The sequence below is a fragment of the Dasypus novemcinctus genome, chromosome 6, assembly GCF_030445035.2.
Source record: "Dasypus novemcinctus isolate mDasNov1 chromosome 6, mDasNov1.1.hap2, whole genome shotgun sequence".
Taxonomy (NCBI): Eukaryota; Metazoa; Chordata; class Mammalia; order Cingulata; family Dasypodidae; genus Dasypus; species Dasypus novemcinctus.
The window spans coordinates 100,151,477-100,173,551 of NC_080678.1; the positions used below are offsets into that span (position 1 = coordinate 100,151,477).

The 22,075-nt window shown below is 47.0% G+C and overlaps 1 protein-coding gene across 1 annotated transcript in view; it reads left to right on the forward strand.

Annotated features, from left to right (window-relative positions):
* LOC131278899 (anthrax toxin receptor-like) overlaps nucleotides 1–22,075 on the forward strand; it is a 56,857-nt gene that overhangs the window by 5,793 nt on the left and 28,989 nt on the right. Inside the window, exons 2-9 of the mRNA XM_058299538.1 lie at nucleotides 11,871–11,942; nucleotides 12,623–12,694; nucleotides 14,579–14,663; nucleotides 14,768–14,801; nucleotides 15,816–15,895; nucleotides 15,973–16,041; nucleotides 16,384–16,461; nucleotides 16,580–16,640. Of these exons, the coding sequence (XP_058155521.1) occupies nucleotides 11,871–11,942; nucleotides 12,623–12,694; nucleotides 14,579–14,663; nucleotides 14,768–14,801; nucleotides 15,816–15,895; nucleotides 15,973–16,041; nucleotides 16,384–16,461; nucleotides 16,580–16,640 (551 nt within the window). The remainder of the gene's footprint in view (nucleotides 1–11,870; nucleotides 11,943–12,622; nucleotides 12,695–14,578; nucleotides 14,664–14,767; nucleotides 14,802–15,815; nucleotides 15,896–15,972; nucleotides 16,042–16,383; nucleotides 16,462–16,579; nucleotides 16,641–22,075) is intronic.

Below are 22,075 nucleotides of genomic sequence, written 5' to 3' on the forward strand. Positions count from 1 at the left end.
ACTGTAGTTTACACTCTCCCCCACTCCACCCCGTGGGCCATGGCAGGACATGCAATGTCCAGCATCTGTCCCTACAGTTCCACCCAGGACAACTCCAAGTCCTGAAAATGCCCCTGCATCAGATCTCTTCTTAATTTCCTCTGTGATTTCTTCTTCAACCCACTGGTTTTGAAGAGTTTGTAGTTTCATTTCCATATATTTATAATTTTTCCAGTGATCCTTCTGTTATTGATTTCTAGCTTCATTCCATTGTGCTCCAAGAAGTTACTTTGTATGATTTTCATTTTTTAAAATTTACAAGTCTTATGCCCTAACATATGGTCTTCCTATGGAATGATCCATGTGCACTTGAAGGATGTATGTGTTCTGTGTCGTTGGGTAAATTGCCCTATATATGTCTCTTAGTTCTAGGTGGTTTATGGTGCTATTTCAATTTTCTATTTCTATGCTGATTTTCTGTCTCAATGTTTTATCTACTATGGTAAATGGTGTGTTGAAACTATTATTATAGAACTGTCTATTTCTCCTTTCAGCTCTTTCTACTTTTTCTTCATGTATTTGGGGCCCTGTTGTTACATGCATATATGTTTTATAATTGTTATATCTTCTATTTTAGTTGACTCTTTTATCAATATATAATAACCATCTTTGTTTCTTGTAAGAGTGTTTGCTTACCATATATTTTTTCAGATATGAAAGATATCAGATATCCATCTTAGCTCTCTTTCGGTTATAATTTGCTTGGGGCATTCTTTTTCATTTTTTCACTTTCAACCTATTTGTGTCTTTGGAATAAAAATGAGTCTCTTGTAAGTGCATATAGTTGGATCATGCTTCTTTATTCTTTCTGCCAATCTCTACCTTTATATTTGAGTGTTTAATTCATTTACACTAAGGTATTTATTTAAAAGGCAAGACTTCTAGCATTTTGCTACTTGCTTTTTGTATGTCTCATCCATTTTTATCCCTCCTTTGCTCCATTATTATCTACCTTTTTTGCTAAGGTGATCCTTTATCATGACCCATTTTGAATCACTTCTCATTTCCATTTGTGTAGATAATTTGGACATTTTTGTGATTAACATATGGATCACATTTGACATAATAGATCTATTATAGTTTATTTTCAATAGTTTACACATAATCTTTTCCTATTTCACTCCTTCCCTATGTTACATTTATTGAAAGGTACTTCTTACATGTGTGTTCTATAATGTATCATTATGGTTGGCTTTATGCATTTGAACTTTAAGCCATATAATAAATAAAAGATGGTTTTACAAATGACACATGCAGTAATATTGACATTTACATTTAGCCATATATGTACCTAAACCACAGGTCTTTATTTTTCAAACAGCTTGGAGTTGATGTCTAGTGTTCTTTCCTTTCAATGGGAAGGAGTTCCTTTAACATTTTTATAAGGCATGTCTATTTGTAATGAACTTCCTCAGTTTGTGTTTATTTGGAAATATCACAGTTTCTCCCTCATATTTGAGGAGACCTTTTGTAGATATATTATTTTCCTTTGACAGTCATTTTTTTCTTTCAACTCTTCAAATCTTTCACGCCATTGCCTTCTGTCTTCCATATATTTGAATTAACAACCAAATGTTAATCTTCCTAAGCATCCCTTTTACAAGATGTATCACTTCGTTCCTGCTGTTTTCAAGATTCTCTTTTTATCTCTGGGCTTTGCCATTTCCACTAAAATGTGTCTTAATGTAGATCTCTTTGAATTTATCTTTCATGAAGTTGATTGAGCTTATTGGATTAGTTTATTTCTATCTTTCATCATATTTGTGACATTTTTGGCAATTATCTCTTTTAGAATTCTTTCTTCCACTTTTTCTCCTCTACCTCTGGGATTCCTATGACATATGAATTGGTACACTTGATATTGTCTTACCATTTCCTTATACTCTCTTCACTTTTTCATTCTTTTTTCTTTCTGCTTCTCAACTTGCATAATTTCAATGGTCTTATCTTCTGGTTTGCTGATCCTTTCTTCTTGTTTCAGTCTGTTCATGCTATTGAATTTTCCTCATGTTAGAATAATTTTAGTTCAAGAATTTCTATTTGATTCCTCTTTATAATTCCTGTCTCATGATTGAAATAATAATTTTGTTAATATATTGTTTTCCTGGTTTCCTTTAGTTCATTTGTCCTGTTAAGAGAATTGATCTATGATCTTTGATTAGTAATCCAAGTGACTGGGATTCCTCTGTTAAAAGATTCTTTTGAATTCATTTTTCCTGCAAATGAGTCATACTTTCCTCTCTCCTTGCATTTTTGTAATTTTTGGTTGAGAATTGGACATTTTGAGTTTCGAGTATTGTGGTCACTCTGCAGGCTAGCTATTGCCTTCCTCAGTCTTCCAGATCAAATAAAAGACAAAAAAGTGAGGGGGTAGAATAATAAGGAAAAAAAACATACCCTCACCCCTTCCAAAAATGTCTGCCACCCCTTAATTCTCTAAGTAGATGCCAGTGGAAAGCTGGAATCTATTGTTGCCAGGAAAGCCAAAATCAAGGCTTGTGTCTCTGCAGGTCCTTCATGACCCATCCACCAGAAAATACACACAAAAAGAGAAATGAAACTGTGTTAGTCAGGGTTCTCTAGAGAAACAAAATCAATAGTAGATATCTGTCAATAGTATGCGATTTTATAAGAGTCTCTTATGTCACCGTGGGGTTGCACACGTCCAGGTTCCACAGGCAGGCTGCAAAGCATGGCTCTGATGAACGTCCAATGAAGGTCCTTGATGAGTTTCTGGGAGATGTTGGCTGTCCAAAGACGAGATGGGAAATTCTCTCTGAGTGCTGAATCACTTCCCCTTTTAAGGCATTCAACTGATTGGATAAAGTGTCACTCCTTGCTGACAGAAATCTCCCTGACTGATGTAGATGTAATCAGCTATCTATGCAGTAAAATCAGTGGTGACTAAAGCCTATAAATGCCCTTTTACTACAGTTAGCCCAGTGCTTGGTTGACCAAACAACTGGGTGCGATTACCTGGCTGAGTTGACACATTAGTCTAACCATCACAGATACCAATCAAATATAAAGATGCTTGGATCTTTACCAGAACCCCCTTCTGCTGAGTGGGCCCAGACTGAACTTAGCATGTGTGCTGGTGTCTCAGGATTTCCCAAACTGACCTTGACCTCCAGCCAGACTTTTAGAAACTGATGTTTCCTCTGCCCACAGTGACTACAGCCAGCTACTCCTAGAATCTATGACATGTTGCCATAGCTGTGCCACCTCCACTGCCAGCACTGCAGGTCTCATGGTTTCTAGTCTTCATTACAAAAACTGAATTCTTGGCAGTCTTTCCTTACATCCTGAACTCCCATCATTGTTCTGAATGTCTGATCTGGTTTTGGGGTTACCCCCTAGTTAATTACACTCTCTTTTTCTAGCTCATTTTTTTTGAGGTGGAGGGAAGATTCTTTAATACTTCCTATTTTACTATTTTGCTCCTAATAGCTCTCATTTGGCTTCTTAAAAGAGGGGAGGAAGCACAGGTACCTCTAGATATCCTTGGAGGGCAGGGGACAGGGTGAGCAACTCAAGTTGCCTATGGCCCAGATCAGACCCTAGGATTGATGATGCTCTACATGGTCCCTTTCTCAAACTCAGTCTATACAATTGCCAGTCCACGATGCTACTGGATTATGAAAGTGGAGTATATGCTGAGCTTGCCAAAGAAATCGCCCTTGTATACACATTGCATATCCTCAAGGTGGCATGTGGCCAGAGGTGGGTGCAGAAGTCTTATCAGGACCACAGTGGACTTCTTAACCCCAGGGAACTAATGTGCCCTATTTCCTGAGCTCGGCGCACATTCACGTGGGGGTTGGAGAAGATGATGGGGAGGATATAGGTTGGTGGAGAATATGGTAATTGGCCACATTCCAAACCCATATTGAAAGCAGAGGCCATGAAATTTTTGACAGTTTGAGTGGGGAAGGTGAGTTGTGGCCTGGACTGGGGTAAGTGTAAGGAGGAAGTGAACGCCCCTGCCTGAGTGTCTGACAACACTGTGGGTAAATGGCATTACCCTTACTTTGTAGAGAATGAGAGGAGGAGGCTCATGGGCTGAAAGTGATCTGTTGACACTTCTAGAAGGAAGACCTGGAGACAGAATAGAAACTTTGGAGTGTGCAACTCCAGGACCCAGTCCTAAACCAATGGCTGGGGTCCCTGGGAGCTGCTGATGTGGTCTTGGAGGCAAAAATAATCTGTTAGGGAAGAGGCTGTGGCTCAATCAGTTGGGCTCCCGTCTACCATATGGTGGTAGGCTTGTGAAGGCAGGCTCACCTGCACACCATGAAGAGCCAACCCAGCAAGGTGATGCAACTAAAAGGGAGACAAGTAAAATCATAGAGGAGTGTGCAGCAAATGGACACAGAGAGCAGACAAAAAGCAAGCCACAAAGGGGGGGGGGGCAATAAATAAAAATAAATATACAGACACACAGAAGAAAGCACAGTGAATGGACACAGAAAGCAGACAACAAACAAACTGCAAGGGGTGGGGGGAATTTTTAAAAAAAATCTGTTAGCTGTGTGGAGGGTCTCTGGTTATCACTCCCATTCAGGGACACCCAGGATTTGGGGAACAGGTGTTTACACTGGATGGACTTGGAAAATGTGGGTGAGCCCCTACTGTGTGCCCACTTCCTTGACTGGGGCACCTCTGAGTTCTAGGGAAGGAACTCCATGCTGAGGGCAAAGCCTGTGCAGAGATCCAGAGAAAGCAGATGTCAGGTGGTCTAGGAGCTTAAAGAAGGAAGGGGAGAAAGGAAGAGAAAGAGGAGAGGACAGGCCAGATGGCAGGGACCTGGGGCCATGAATAAGGTTTCCTCTTCATCTCAAGGGCATTTGGGGGTCATTGAAAGGAGGCCTTCATCAGAGGTGTGATGGGTCAGACTTGTGTTTTCAAAAGAGCCTTTGGCATCTGTGGAGAGAATGGATATGAAGGAGGAAGGATGGAAGCAAGGACTGAAGTGCAAAGGAGAAGTTAGCCCAGACTTCTGTTCCGATGGCTCTGCCCCTGCAGTCATTTTTTCTTGATTTTGTCCCATCTCTGACCCTTTGTGCCAAGGCTGGCAGTGCCTGTACTCAGAAAATTCTCAAAATTCTTGTCAGTTTTGCATGCAGTTCAAGAGTACCCATGCTACCAGACAAAAGGATTTCCCACAGATCCTTCCTGGATAAATGCATTTCCAAGCCTGACTTCCTCTGAAGTGGCTGGTTGGATCCATGAGTCATACACCTCATCTTTGCAAATTTCAGTTCAACCAAAGCCTCCTGAGGGACCGTGTTCTTGGGAGCTGCCTTCCTCCAATCTTGGGGAGGGCCCTAATAGAGCTGTTTCCGTGCCTAATCAGAATATGTTGTCTTGATTGGCTGAGAACTTTCCAAAGCATCAATAGCTGGTTCCTTTTAGACTTGTTTTCCCTCCCTCAATTTGCTAAAAATAGCAAGGAGATACCAGGCAGCATTTTCCACACTTACCTTGGCAATTTCCTAGCTAAACATCCAAGAGCTCACTTACAAGTTTTGTCTTCCATCCAGCTTAGCTACACAATTTCACCAAGTTCATTGCTACATAATAAGGATTTGCCTTTCTTCCAGTTTCCAAGAACACATTCATCATTTCCTCCTAAGGCCTCACCAGAAGCACTTTTGATGTCCATATTTCTACAAACATTATGTTCATTGCAATACAAGTATTCTCTAAGTTGATAAGAAGCTTTCTCTACACCTTTCAATTATTTCTGAACCCTCACCAGAAACATTTGTTTGCCAATTTCTCTTTTTTTATTAGAACAGTTGTAGGCTTACAGAAAAATCATGCAAGAAAAAGAATTCAAATATACCACCCTATTTTTAATACCTTACATTAGTGTTTTACATTTTTTACAATTCATGAAAGGACATTTTATAATTGTATTATTAACTGTAGTCCATAGTTTACAATTTGGTTCTCTGCCTGAGTTGTACAGTCTTAAGTTTTCTTTAAAAAATTTAATCTAGTAACATATTTACAACCTGACATTTCCCCTTTAACCACATTCATAATGTAATTCAGGGCTATGAATTCAGTGTTGCTAATTACATTCACAATGCAGTGCAACCATAGCCACCATTCCTTACCAAAACTTTAGGATCACACCAAATAGAAATTGTATACAATTTACTTTTAATATACACATTTCTACCACTCTTCTCTTCAAAGTAATCTAGGCTTTTTTTTTTTTTTTATCAAGTGCTTCACATTCTTCCAACCCTCACCCATTATCCAATTCTAAAGCCACTTCCATATGTTTAGATAATTTTAAAAGCAGCACCCCACTCCCAGTACCAAAATCTGTCTTGGTTTGCCGACGCTATTGAGGCACACAATGAGGTAGCTTAGAACAGCCTTTTATTGGCTCACAGGTTTCAAAGTCCCACACTAAGGTCCAATCAAGGACATGCTCTTCCCACAGTCTCCAGTATTTGCTGATGGCGTGCTGCAGTCCCTGAGGGTCCCTGACTGACTTTCTGCTCTGGGGGCTGTGAGTCAGGGCCCCACACTACCATTCCTCCTCGGTCTCCAGCCCTGCCTCCATCAGGCTGGATGGCAACACCTGGAGGAATGCAACCTGGTGCCTCAACCCTGTGAAGAAGGAAGGAATGTTCCTTCTCAGTTGCAGCTTTATCCTTCCAGGTTTCGACCAGAACAAGGCAGGCCCACTCTTGATTCTTTTCGCAGAAAAGGAAAGGCTCAGGTTGAGTGAGGAAGCCCTTGCCTGGGTCTCTGCTGGGTTGGCTGTGCCTGTCCTCAGCTGTTGGCCAAGATCCCTGCAGCTGGGATAGCCTCTGCAGTTCCAGGGCCCACGCTGAAGCCCCCTGGTGGGGGGATAGCCCCACAGGCAAGGGAGGTGGGAAGGGATGTCCAGGGCTGCCCCCACCCCCCTCCGCTCTCTGTAGCACCACAGTACCCACCCACACCCTTTGTCTGCCCATGACATGGCTCTTTTCTGGCAGCACACAAGCCTCAGAGCACATGCCAGGTGTCCCGACCTGGGTTCCAGGCCAGGCTCTGTGGGATGTGAGCCAGGCCCGCCCCTCTCCATGCTTGGGGATCTCAAGGTCAGGATGTAAAATCCCTTGGTTCTTTCTTAACCAGCTCTCTGTGCAGCCTCCCCATGAGTGCTTTGGATTTGGACTGTCCTGTCGCTTCTTCATCTCTGGGGTTTGCAGCCAAATTTGGGGGGGGATTTAACTGAAGGAAGGCCAAAGCATTTCAGCTGGTTAATTCTTTCTTGGACCTGGAGTAGATGGTTGAGGAGCAGCTTCTCATAGGCTGATGACAGACCTAGAACCTGTCCTAAATTCTCTTCCAAAGGGGAGAGGTCCTGCCTGTCCTGCTCCTCTCCTGGGCATCTCCGAGTGTCCCTTCATCTCCCTTTGGCCTGTGACATGCAGTTGGTCCATCTTTTCTTTGAGGCTTCACACAGCTTGCCTCAGGGGGCTGCAGCCTGGAACCCCCAGTTCACACCAGGCCTGAGCCAGTGTCACAGCAGAGATCTAGCCAACGGCCCGAGGCAGTGAGCCTGGAGTCTTCCAACAAAATTCTTTCAACCCATGAAATAGGCTGCCACACAGCTTCCCTACAGCCTTGGCTGTGACTTGTACCCCCTTCCTCAGCATCCTTGAGATCCTGGTGTACTGCTGGATTAAGTCAGTTTCCAGGAACTGACCTTAGGAAGGCAGCAGATGCACAAGGATGAACAGAGACAGGCAAGGCAGCAGTTAATCTGTGCTCTCCCTTTCAGAGGGCCATCCAGGTTCTCTTGTTTTCACCTTCTCAGGACCCCTCACAAGGCCACAAGGAAGCACCTGTGGCTGATGTGCAGGTGTGGAATAAAGGGCATTCCAGGGTAAAGGCTGGATGGGATGCCTGGTCCCACCTGCAGCCTCCTGTCCTTTCCTCTGACACTCCTGCCATCCACCACTTCCTGCTGGGAGTTGTCATCTCACTGCCCAAGAAGCATCAGCCTGCTCTGGACAGTCCTAGTAGCCAAATGTTGGGGCCTCTCCCCAAGATGCTTGAGGCCTAGCAGCTCACTGGAAGCCTCTGCAGGCCAATGGCCCCATGTGGCTTTTGTGGTCTGACCTCAGTATATTCAGGCAGTGGGAAGATCAGGAGGAAGGTACAGGCTTGATGCTGAAACATATTTTTTCTACCCTGTCTTGTTTGCTGCTTGGTTTCAGAATTCACAGCTCAGAGAGTGGTTAGTGACCTCACAGGTCATCAGGCTCAATCTCCACGTGGGGATAGAACTGTACTGGTAATCTACCTCCACTCACATATGTCCAGTGCCCAGGGACACATTCTTTATGGAGACACTGTGAAGATAACTCTGAATTTTAGGTCACGTTTCCTTGCATGGACCAACATTTTCATACCCTGCAGGAATGGCCCCATCAAAACTGAAAATTAACCTCCCATCTCCTGACCTCCAGTCCTACCTTCCAGAAGCAGCCACTTGCAAAACCTCTTCTTTTGTGAGCATGTTGCACATTATTCTGATAACATGGTTGTACTGGCTGCAGTTTCTTATTAAATTTTACATATTATCTCTTGACCTCTTCCATTTTCCTAACAGAGTTAAATAATTTCAGACTAAGTATTTATTGCTTACTTTGCCATTACAATATATTGTTTATAGCTGAGCTATTTATTATGGTGTTTAGTTTTTAATGATTTGTTATGTTTATTTTTTATCTTGTTACTTCAGGGATCTTTTAGTTTCCCATGCTTTCTGATTATGTAGAAGCTTCCCTCTTACATAACTAGCTTCCCGATTTTTTCATAGATATTCTCTTAATTCTCTGAGACTATGAATTGCAGAATTTTTACATTTTATCCCGCTCACTGATTCTTCTGAATTTTTCTGGTTGTTGCTGTAGGTACCGATATTTTGGTCACAAATTTTAAGAGCTGAGGTGTTCCTCGAGTGTCTGACCATCTTTGTCCATTCTCATCTAAAAGGGGAGCACAAAAACACTATCACGGCTCATTGTGCCAGAAGCTTTTTGCTATTCCACACTGTGTCCTTCTCCAGTCTTTGGGTATCCTGTGACTCATTCTACTGGCCATAAGCCCTTGCTTTCTTTCTGTAGCCTAGACCCTCCTTCAAAATCATCTCAAACTGGGAACTTTCCTAGATGGTGTGTGTGAGTTGATGACTCTTGCTTCCTATAAATATTCTTGTAATTGTAATTCTTTGGAAGGCCCTTTTCAGTCAGGGCAAGAAGAGAAGAGTAGAGAGAAGTGTTAGCATTAGCTAGGAAAAGGAGGGGCCTTGTACTTTTTCCTGTGGGCTGAGAAGGGTAAAGTCTGTACTGTGGGTGCCTTTTCAGAAGCTAGAGCTTTGCAGTCCAGAAGTTGTCCAATGCTAGAGAAGACCCAGAGTGCCTGCACCTCCTGCAAAGGGCAGAGCAGGTGCTTTGTGATTGGAGATGGGTTCTTATCCATGCTAGCCCCAGAAAGTGTGGCCAACGACTTGACCTGCCTGACCCTCACTTATCCCATCTGTGAAATGATAGTAACACCGGTCATCAGGTTGTCCTGGAATTGGAAGTCATGCATAAAAAGTGCCTGGGATATAAATACCCCATAAATGATAGTCCTGATATCTTTAGAACCATCTGTCCTTAGTTTCCTCATTGTCTGCTGGCAGTTTTACTTATTTAAAAAATTTTTTAAAAAGATAAATAGATCACACAACTCTTATGTTAAAAAATGCAAGTTCCCATATACCCCACTCCCCACTCCCCACCCCCCACCCCCACTCCTCCCACATCAACATCCTCTTTTATCAGTAAGGCACATTCATTGCATTTGGTGAATACACCCTGGAGCACTGCCCTGCTGACCGTTTTAGACAAAGCCTAGAGGAGGCAGTAAAGAAGGAGGGGAGGAGAAGGTTGCTCTTGCACGTATAGCAATGTCTGTAAACAGGACATGGAGATTTGTTTTAGTTTCCTCATTGCTAAAGCAAATACCATACAGTGGGTTGGATTAAACACAAAGCCAGCTAACAGGGAGGTGAAGAAGGTCAACCACCACACCAGGGAGCCAAGAGTGCCTACAACTGCAAACAGGAGAACTGTGTCCATCATGCAAGTGGAAGCTAAGCCCCCTCTTGATACAGAGGTGGAGTGGACATAACCATCCCAGGGTCCACAGGATGGAGGAGTGGAGTATGGATTAGAGCAGACTTGCTGATGCTCTATTCTGGAATTGTGATTAGTGATGGAAGTAAATGTGGCATTGAGGTGGAGAAAGTGGCCATGGTGGCTGCTGGGGGTGGGGAGTGGGAAGAAGAGATGTGATGTGGGGGCATTTTCAGGACTTGGAACTGTCCTGGGTGATACTGTAGGGACAGTTACTGGACATTGTGTGTCCTCCCATGGCCCACTGGGTGGACTGGGTGTGAGTATGAACTTAAATGTGGACCATTGACCATGTGGTGCAGCAGTGCTCAGAGATGTGTTCAACGAGTGCAGTGAATGTCCCATGATGTTGGAGGAGGTTGTTGTTGTAGGAGGAGTGGGGTAAGGGGGTGGGGGGTATATGGGGACCTCATATTTTTTAATGTAACATTGAAAAATAAAGACAAAAATTTATTGGCTCATGGTTTTGATGCTAGAGAGGTCCAAGCCAAGATGATGCTTTCTTCCCGAAGACTGGCCTCCCAGGGCAGGCTGTTTAGGTCTTTGGTCCTGAGCCCCTATGTCATGATGCAATGCACATGGCAGCCTCTCCTGGTCTCCCCCTTCTCTTCTAGGCTCTGTTGACTTTTACCTTCCAGCTGCTCCCTTTCTGGCTTTTTCTCTGTGACCTTACCTATAAGGTCTTCAGTAACAGGATTAGGACCCATTCTGGACCACATACTACTGAGGCAACCTCATCAAAGTCCTTATCCTCAAGGGTTCATACCCAGAGTAATGGATTTAGTTTCAGAACATGTTTTTTTATGGGATACAGAGCTCCAAACTGCCCAAAGTTACATTAATTGCTAGAAGGGAAAGGAAGGGCCTCCCTGTGGGTTGGTCCCTCTGATGCATGCAATAGGGGGGACTTGAGTGGTCACAGATCCAGGGAGAGAGCCAGCAGGGAACAAGGAGGCCTGGGGCCAGCCTTGCCCCCATGACTTACCTCTGCAGGCCCTCAGACTGCAGGGCTGCAAGGAACCCAGGCACCTACCACTTCCTTCCATAACCTGAGTCATGCCCAGCTCCGCAAAGCTGTACACAACAGATCTGTGGATGTGCAATGACCTTGAACCCAGGGGAGATACGTAGATATGAGCAGCTTCTCACCTGGCCAAAAGGGGCTCTGAGCCTCAGCCTCCTCCAACCACCTCTCTTCTTCCAGGCACTGAACACAACCTGGAGAAGCTTCTCCATTTACTCAGAGGGAGAAAGAGCCTGAAAGTGTGGGCGGGAGGGCCTGTGGCTTTCCCTGCTGGTCAGCACCTGATGGGCTCAGCCAGCCAATCCATCGCCCCCATCCTGGCCCTCTCGGCTCCTCCAGTGTCCACATCTCCATCTGCCTGGGGCTGACTTGGCTTCAGCACTGGAAGGTCCTGGTCCAGGAAGCTCCTCTGACCTGGGCAAATGGGCTGGGGGCGCCCCTGCCCTGCTCACCAGATGTGCCATGGGGCCTGAGGGCTGCTGCTCTCCAAGGCTGTGTCCGGGAGGGAGGCGCCTGTTAGAGAGGCTGCTGGAATTGGGGGACAGGTAGAAACTCTGCTTGCCCAACAGGGCACCTCGTCCCCCTGACCCATGCCCTCTTGTCCTCAGGTCGACGTTTGTGGGGAAAAGCTGGAGGAGCATATTCAGATTTGTTGCTGACATCATGAATGAATTAAAGAAGTATGGCTTCTCCGAGCTGCGGGCCCCTTGGGCTGTGGGAGCTCGGCCCCGGCCAGGCAGAGCACACATCCCTTGGAGCCTCCAGGGGCCTGCACGTCCCTTGGGTGGGAGCCCCGAGCCCAGGGCTCTGAACAAGAGCAGAGGACAGATGGAGAGATGCCAGTGGATGCCCCCTATGGTGGCCAAGGGGTGGTGCCAAGGGGAGGGAGCTCAGTAAAATCCATCCATGGCCAGGACAGGGAGGTGGGGACCAGCTCCCCAGAGAGGGCTAATTGTTGGAGGAGGGGCGATGGGGGAGGGGCGATGGGGGAGGGGAAGGAGGGACAGAGCTGCAAGAATATCACAGTAGAAGGGAGACGCCTCAGATATGCGAGTGCAGGTCTTGATGTCTTGATGCAGGTGTGTGCAGGTGTGCGCAGGTGTGCACAGTTGTGCGCAGGTGTGCACATGTGTCTTCTGGGGTGTTGGGCTCTAGGGGTGGGCAGAATGCCATCCTGGCACCCGCTCTTGCATGAAGCCTCCAAGTCCTTCACTCAAGTTGTCGGCACTGCCTGGTGGGGAGTGGGCCCAGACGTGAGACGCGGTGGGGAGGGGACGGCTGGGCGGGGACCTGGCCTGGCTGCCTGGGTGTGCGGCTTCCAGCTGTGAGCGGCCTCTCACGAGTGGGTGCTTCCTCGCAGCCCGAAAATGCGGATCGCCTTCATCACGTTCGACTCTCAGGCCTACGTGTCCATGGACCTCACGTCAGACGAGTAAGACCCCCAGATGTCCTCAGTGGACCCAGAGGCCCCACATGGCAGTGAGGAGCAAGCCCCAGTGTCAGGCTGGCCCTCACCCAGGACCCGGGTTCCTCAGGGACGCCTGGCACCTGGCACTGTCTCCCCCAGTGTTCTCTCCTCACCCCTTCCCCTGTCTCCCTTCTGTCCCAAGCACCCATGGCAGCACGTCCCTTCATCAGAGTCTCTGAAGAGTCCAGGGACCCAGGGGGGCTGGTGGAGACTCGTGTGTGTCCTGTCCCAGCCCTGCCTGTGCTGTGAGCCCAGCTCTGTGCCTGCTCATCCCCCTCTAGATTTGGGGGGGCAGGGTCCGAACCAGGCGGGACGATGGGGGCAGTCAGGGTGCTGGAGCAAAGGGTCCGGGGAAGCCAGAGTGGGTCAAAAGGAGGAGCCCAAGGGCAGGGTCCCACAGGCGTGGGACAGGCACAGGTGGGGGCATGCGGTGGCCTGAATGGGGTCACAAAGCCTGGAAGTGGGGCTGGCAAAGTGCCTGGTGGCCGCAGGGTCCAGGCACTTGGGGACGCCAGTGCTGGGGCCCCATCCCGAGTGGGGAGCCCAAAGGAGCCTTGGGTACATGTCAGCCTGGGGGTGGTGCCTGGGGTTGGAGCAGAGCACGCTGCCCGCACCTTGGAGGGAAGCCAGGGAAGCAGGGGAAGCAGGAGGCAGCACCTGAGGGGGGGTGCCGGGGGGGCCAGTCCTCCCCATGGTGCTCCAGGAGGAGCTGCAAGGGCTGATGCTCTGGGCAGGGGTGAGAGCATGGAGGGGGAGTGGGTGTCATGTGGGTTTGGAGGTGGGAGGAAGCAAGTCTTGGAAAGCTCCTGGGTGGGGCCGTGGTGTCCAGGGGAAGCTGGCCTGGGGCAGGAAGGCCCCCCCAGGCAGGAGGCTGCAGGAGCCGTGCAGGAAGGACACGTGCAGGGAGCCCGAAGTCCTCAAGCAGCAGCCCTGGGGGCGTGTGGCCTGCAGCAGAGCTGGGGCGACCTGGGACTGGTGCTCCCACATGTACTCCCTGCCAGAGCTGAGGAGGGGTGGGCAGAGGGGCGGGGTAGGGCCTGAAGGGTCCCTGGACTTGGGAGCAGAGGGAGCCCGACCCCCTGGGGGGTGTGGAGAGCATGTGGCCGTGGGTGGCAGGTGCAGGGTCCTGGTGGATCTGCTGTGGGGGCAGAGGCCAGAGCACAGGGACTGGGTGGCCCCAGCTGGGCTGTCAGGAGAGTGAGACCAGGGAGGGGGGGTCCTAGGGCAAGAGTCACCTGCAGGAGGAGGGGCTTGCCCAGGGAGGTGGAGCCTGCACACCAGCCTCGAGGGGCCCCAGCACCACCTCCTGGGCTGGGTGGGCCTGTGAGGCTGCCCCCACTGCCCCCCTCTGCCCACAGCCCACCCTCCTCCCAGCTTTCGGCCTTTCTCCCCCAGCAGCCCAGGAACCCTCTTAGGCCTATTTGCTGCTTCCTCTAGCACTGACACAAGCATCTAGTGGCACTGAGCTCCCCCCCAGGGGGCTGCTGAACAGGGGAGGGGGAGGGCAGTGGAGAAGCAGGACGAGCTTTCCCAAACTCAGCCTCCCATGGGCCACCTGCAGGGGGTCCCCCAGGAGTTCCACAGAAACACTGGTCCCTCGTGAGTGCTGCCTCGCAGCTGCATGTGCAGGGATGCCCCTGCTGTGGAGTGGACGGTCAGAGGCAGGGCCCCCGGGGCTGGGTGCTGGGTGCTGTGGGTCAGGGATGCACCCAGCAAGCCAGGCCAAGCCCATGGGGACAGCGGAGCCCTGTCTGCATGTGAGATGCACCAACGTCCTTGCACGTCCACGCAGAGTGACAGTGGGAGGGCCACGCCCACCTCCACTGCCTTCTCCATGTTGCGTTTCAGAGAATATCTTCAACAAGGTCTTCGGAGACTCATGCATGAGCGTAATCTGGTGTCATCTTCCTACGTGAATGTAGGACTAGAGAAGGTACAGCTGCTGGAGTCTGGGGAGTTCATGCCTCTGTATCACGTTCTTAGAGGGCTCCTTGCTCATCTAACCCCCTTGTCCAACATTTCCTTCTTTTGTTGCAGGCAAATATGATGATGAGAAAATCCAGCTCTCAAGGTAAGCCCCCTCCTGCCCTCTGTGTTCTCAGGGGCCCAGGGCAAAGCCGGGTTTGGGCATCAGCGCGTTCGGGTCCCGATCCCTCCCCTACGTTCTAGCTCTGAGCTGGAGGAAGTTCCTTACGGTCTCCCAGTTACAGATTCCTCTGTACGAGGAGGCTAAGATAATACCCACCTCGCCTTTACGAGAACTAAGGTATCTGCCTGCACCTTTGGATTTGAGAGGCTGCAGGTGCATCCAGGTGAGGCCACTTACCTCTCTGACCTGCAGTTGGGAAAAGATAAGGAAGCAGACGAGGGCCCCACGCAGACATAGGGTTTGATTTACGGAACGTCTTCTCGACTGCCACCCTTTGTTGCCTGCTGCGCCCTCTGAGCTGCACTGTGGCTTTCGGCTCTTCTTCCTTCCACCCTGTGCCTCCCTCCCTGATGGTATTGGGTGCTGTCCTCAGACCAGGACTGACGTCCCTCCAGGCTTCTCAGGGGGCTGCACTGTGGTTTGCAGAGCCCTTGGCTGGGTGCATGGTCCCCCTTCAAGGGCCTTGGCCAGGGGCCCTGGGGCCCGGGACACTGGCAGGAACCCCCAGGCCAGCCCGGCTCAGGGATCCCTTACCCTAAACCTGCAGCCCACCCATTACAGCAGGTCAGCCTGTGGTCTCCCTGCTGTTCTGGAGTCTTGCACCTGTCAGGTGCACAAGCTGGGTTTCCCTTCCTGGCACAGGTGGTACCATCTGGTGGGGGAGGGTGGGGCAGCCTGGCCGAAGGGGCCCTGAGTTGGGCTCAGTCTCCTGTCTGCCAGGTGGGTCCTGGGCTCAGGCCCTTCTCTGCTGAAAGCCTGCAGAGTAGGGTGGCCGGCACATGCATCCCGGTGAGCTGCCCACGCCTTGCCTGCAAGGACTTGGTGTGGGGCACTGGGCCGTGTCCCAGCATGGGCAGCCCTGCAGTTCTGCTGCCATGGCTCCCTGGTGCACCCCAAGTGCCATTCCCACCTGGCCCCTCTTTGCTTGTCCTCCAGGTAGGAAGGTCACCAGAGTGGTCTATGCTCTGACGGCTGCAAACATACCTCAAGGGGCAGACTGGCTGGCTGCGGAGGAAGTGAGTCCAATCCATCATTACAGCCATTATGCTGCACTGATTCTGGGGAATTCTACTCAACGCCTTCTTTCTCTTAGGCTCGAAAGGCTCGGAAGATGGGAGCTATCATTTTCACCATTGGTGCGAACGACTTTGAGCAAAAACAGGTAAGTGAGAACAGGTAATGCAGGGGCCGCCCTTGAGCCTGATTGGGGGCAGGTGTCAGAGGCTGCTTTCCCCAGGTAGCCCAGGGATGCCATCCTAACCCTCCTCCCCCCAATTACTTGGGTCTACCCCGTCCACTTTAAAGGATGGAGTTGGCAGGCTCAGTTGCACCCCAGCTGAGGGTGGAGGCTGTCCCCCATGAGTTCTGCTGCAGATGAAGGATCTAGTTCCAGGGAAACACTGCCCAGACCCTGACGTGTTGGCCAGGCACTGTCCCATTTGTGGAACCAGCTGCCCCTTCCATGCCCTGGCTGTGCGTCCCAACCACCTCCTCTCCCTCGTAGCTGGAAGGAATTGCACATTCCAAGGACCATGTGTTTGGGGTCCCTGATCTGAACTCCCTGTCAAGCATCAGTTCTCAGGTGAGTGGAAGCTGGACGTGAGAAGCCCGATGGGTGTGGGAAGCTGAAAGTGAGGAGGGGCTTGTCGAGAATCTCCCCACAGCTCACACCCTGCCCTTCTGCCCACTGTGGATTCTAGGTAATTGAGAAGAGCTGCATCGAAATTAAATATCTGGAACCTACCAATGTCTGCATGGGAGGTAAGGGCTGAGGTGTCACTGGTGTAGACAGAGGTATGTGTGTGCATGTGTATGTACATCCATGTGTGTATGTGGATATGCATGTGTGTATGTGTGTGAATTGTGTGTGAGTGCCTTTCATGAGTGTATATATGTACATGTGGGTGTTGGCATGTGTTTGTGTGTGTGTATGTACATGTGTTGTTGTTGTGGTTGAGGCTGTATAGACCCCAGAAAAGCATGTTCTTAAAGCTATTCCATTCTTGTGGGTGTGAACCTAATGTACGTAGGGTCTTTCCCTTTTGATAAGGTTACTTCATTTAAGGCATAGCCCAGGGTTGTTCTCTGTCCTATTACTGGAGTTGTTTAAAGTGAATGAAATTCAGAAGAAGAGAGAGACAGCAACAGAAGCAAGATGCTGGAAATAAGGACACCCAGAAGAGAAGAGAGAAATCAGCAGATGCACCATGTGCCATGCAACATACATTGGAGTCCAGGATCATCAGCAGGTGGTCTTCAGGAAGAAGACCTCAGAACTGTAATCTGAAAGCAAATAAATCCCCACTCTAAAAGCCAACGCATTTCTGGTATGTTGCTTTTGGCAGCCTAGCAAACTGGAACAGATTTTGGTAATAAGAAAGTGGGTAGCTGCTATTGCAAATACCAAAAATGTTTAAAAAGCTGTTAGATAGGACAACCAGCAAAATGGCAACAGAATAAGGAGCTCCTGGAGTCAGTTTGTGCTACAGGGCAGTTAGTAATCCCCCAGAGCTGTCTAAAACACCTGTTTGGGGCTTCCAGGAGACCAGACAAATATCCTGCAACGTCAGGAGCTATTCTGTGTCTAGAAATGGAAGTTCCACTTCCAAAAACCAGGAGGACATGTTTGGGCACCAAATTCAACTACTAATTAGAAAATTCAGTGGGTTCAAATATAATCCTAAGAACTGCTAAAGTTTGAGCCAGTCCAAGTTTGAAAGAGGCCAGTAGCCACCATTTTGACTCCATCCCCCTGGATGAGGTTAAGCCAGGTTGACTGAAAATTACAGTGAAGGTAGGGACCAGCTTCTTTCACCAAGATCATCCTGCAGTCCTAGCCTATGCTTCAGCCCCACCTCTAGCAGAGAGGAAGCTGGCAGGCCCTACACCAGCCTCTCCAGGTAACTATGGGTTCATTTGTTTGGCACGGACCAAATAGTCAGAAGTCTACCAGGTCATCTGTCATCATTTTGGGCCTGCATGGCATAGATTGCTGCCCACACCTGCAGCTTCATCTCCTCCCCAGGCAGGGAAGAAAGGGGTGTGAGCTTCATTAGTCTCTCTGGGCAACTGCAGTCTAGGCCTGTATGACTTGGATTATTATACAAGGCTGCAGCTGTGTCCCTACCCCTGGCAAAGGAGAAAACTGGGAGAAGCATCATCAGTCCCTGGGGCAATGAGGGAAGCTTGAACCTCCACAGCTTACAGCACCAATGACATCCTTGGCTTGTACTAAATAACGAGCAAGGGAGAAAAGGCAAGAGCCCTAAAGAGAGAAACTGCACCCAGAATAAATACATTTAGTAGCCACATGCCAAGCAGCAACAAAAAATTACAATCCACACCAAGAAACAGGAAGATATGGCCCAGTTAAAGGAACAAGACAAGCCTCCACATTACATAAAGGAGTTAAGACATCTAATCATAGATGTTCAAACAAACCTCAATAAATTCAATGAGATGGCTAAGGGGATTAAGGAAATTAAAAAGACATTGGATGAGCACAAAGAAGAATTTGAAAGCATACATAGAACAATAGCAGATCTTATGGGAATGAAAGGTGCAATAAATGAAATTAAAAATACACTGGAATTATATAATAGCAGATTTGAAGATGCAGAAGGAAGGATTGGTGAGCTTGAAGAAATGAACTCTGAAAGCAAATACACAAAAGAACAGATGAAGAAAAGAATGGAAAAAATTGAACATGGTCTTGGGGAACTAAATAACAGCAAGAGAAGTGCAAACATTCATGTCATGGGTGTCCCAGAAGGAGAAGAGAAGGAAAGGGGGCATAAGGAATATTTGAAGAAATACTGGTAGGAAATTTCCCAATCCTATTGAAGAACATAGATATCCATGTCCAAGGAGCACAATGTACTCCCAACTGAATAAATCCAAATAGACCAACTGTGAGGCACATACTAATCAGAATGTCAAATGCCAAAGTTGAAGGGAGAATTCTGAGAATAGCAAGAGAAAAGCAATGCATAACATGTAAAGGACACCCAATAAGACTAAGTGCCAATTTCGTATTAGAAACCACAGAGGCTGTAAGACAGTGGTATGATATATTTAAGATACTGCAAGAGGAAAAGTTTCCAGCCAAGAATCTTATATCCAGCAAGATTGTCTTTCAGAAATGAGGGAAAGTTTAGAACATTCACAGATAAACAGAGACTGAGAGAGTTTGTAACCAAGAAATCAGCTTTGCAGGAAATACTAAAGGGAGTGCAGGAGCCTGAAAAGACAGGAGAGAGAGGCTTAAGAGAGATTCTACAAATGAAGAACATATCAGTAAAAGTAAGTAAAGGTGTAAAAAGAATAGTGAAAATAAAATACAAAAGATAAAACCCAAATATTTAGAAATAAACTTAACCAACAATGTAAAGCATTTTTATTCAGAAACCTGCAACTCATTGTTAAAAGGAAAAAAAAAATGACCTAAATAATTGGAAGAACATTCCATGCTCACAGATTGGAAAACTAAATATCATTAAAGATATCAATTCTACTCAAACTGATAAACAGATTCAATGCAAACCTGATAAAAATTCTACCAGCATTTAAAAAATAAATGGAAAACACACTTATCCAATTTAATTGGAAGGGTAAGGGGTCTTTAATAACCAGAAACATCTTAAAAGGAAAAGTGAAGTTGGTGGACTCTCACTTCCAGTCTTTAATTCATATTACCTAGCTACAGTGGTAAAATAGCATGGTCCTGGCATAAAGACAGACACATAGACCGATGGATCCAGACTGATGGTTCAAAAATAAGACCCTCACATCTATGGTCTAGTGACTTTTGACAAGCCTGTCAAACACCTCCAACTCGAGCAGAACAGTCCATTCAACAAATGGTGCTGAGAGAACTAGATTTTCATAGTCAAAAGAAGGAAAGAGGACCCCCCTATATCTCACACTTTCTACAAAAATTAACTCAAAATGGATCAAAAATCTAAATGTAAAAGCAGGAGCCATAAAGTTTCTAGAAGAAAATGTAGGAAAATATTTTTAAGACCTGGTGGTAGGTGGTGGAGTCTTAAAGGAGATAAGAGGAGGACTGAGGTATACCACTGATGTTTAATGTATGTAAAAGTTTTAATTAACCTTACTGTAAAAGTGTGGAACTGTATAGAGTTGAAGGTACCACATTACAGTTAGTAACAGCGGGTTTATAAATGGGAATGTGGCTGAAAAGGGTAGTCTAGGAATGTAAATGCCAATTGACAGAAAGCTAGAGAATTACCTAGGGACTAAATCACACAGTAAAACCAGAGGTGGGTGGGAATTGTGGTTGATGGTACAGATGCAAGAGTTCTTTGTGAGCTAGAGCAGAAGTACATCACTACTGCAGGTTGGTGGGAATGTGATGAAGCACGGGAAAACAATTGGAGTGACCTATGTGCTGTAGTTAACAGCAGTGATGTAATATTCATGCATCTATATTAAAGATGTACTGTGTTGATACTGTTTGAGTATGGAAAAAGTGTGCCAAATATATGCTATGGACCTAGTAATGATCAATGATATTATCTCATAATCTGTAACAAATGTTCCACCATGGTGTGATGTGTTGACAGAGGGATGTTGTATAAGCATTCTGTACATGTACATGATTGTTTTGTAAGTTTGTAACTTCTATCATAAAAATACATTAAAAACATAATAGCAGGGTGGTTTGGGGGGAAAATATACCAAATAAAAGATAAGGACTATGGTTAGGAGTAAGATTTTGAAGATATTCTTTCATAATTTGTAACAGATGTCTCACAACAATGCAAAATGTTGGTGGTGAGTTGATGTATGAGACCCCTGTATGATGTTATGCATGTTTGCTTTGTAAGTTCACAACTTTTCTATACACATATTATTTATGTGTGTTCATGTATAAATTATATAAACATAAAAAATAATAATAATAGGGTGGGTTAGGGAAAAATAAACCAAATATAAGATTCTTTGGTTATTAGTAGTATTTTAAGGATGCTCTTTAATCATGAGTAAAAAATGCTCCACAACAATGTAAGGTATTGGTGATAGGATGAGGTATGAGAGCCCCTGTATGAGGTTTATGTTTCTTACACTAATTCTTTATCTATGTTTATGCATGAGTGATATAATTCAATAACATTAAAAAATACAAAAAAAAAAAAAGCTATTAAATGGGATAAAAAGTAGAGGTGGGAAGAATTGGGTGGTGCTTGATAGGAAAGGCCCAGAGTACTTTGAAGAAAATGTCGGTAGAAACACAGATGCTAAAGGAACTTCCGATGAGGCCTTACTCAGAGATGATGAGTGTGTCGTTGCAAACTGGAAGAAAGCGATTCTTGTTTTAAAGTGGCAGAGAATTTGGCAAAGTTGAGTCCTGATATCATATGGAAGATGACAGAATTTGGAAATGGCAAGCTTGGAAATGTAGCTGAGGAGATTTGAGACTAAATGTAGAAAATGCAGCCTGGCTTCTCCTTGAAGCTCATAGTAAAATGTGAGAGGAAAGGGATAAGTGAGGACTGAACTGATGGGCACAAAGAGAGCAGATATTGATGACTTGGTAAATTCTGAGCTTCTGGAAAGCGCGTCTCCAGAGAATAGTGCCCCATGTGAAAACATCTCTGAACAGGGAGCTGGTCATCAGTGTGCATCAGGACTGGGAATGCAAACATCCAGGGAGGATCTCCAGAAGATCTTTTGTCTTATGGCCTGGACCCCAGTGTTCTACCTGTGAAACCAACAAGTTTTTTGCAAAATCTGTACGAATGGAGCCATTACCGGTTTGGTCTATAAGGAACAGAAATGGGGTAGATTGATGGGAAAATGACTTCAAAGGCACAACCATGGCAGCTGAGGTCTGGACTGTAGACAGTATTCAGCCAAGAGAGCAGACCAGCCAGGCCATGTAGAAGGTGTGAGTACACCCAGGAGCCTGGAGGTCATCCCTGCCATGTGGAGGTGTGAGAATGCCCGGGAGCTTGGAGGTCAGCCCTGCCATGTGGGAGGTGAGAGTACACACAGGAGCTTGGAGCTCAGCCCTGCCATGTGGAAGGTGTGAGTACAACGCGAGCTTGGAGTTCAGCCCTGCCATGTGGAAGGTGCGAGTACACCTGGGAGCCTGGAGGTCAGCCCTGCCATGTGGAAGGTGTGAGTATGCCCAGGAGCTTGGAGGTCAGCCCTGCTATGTGGAAGGTGTGAGT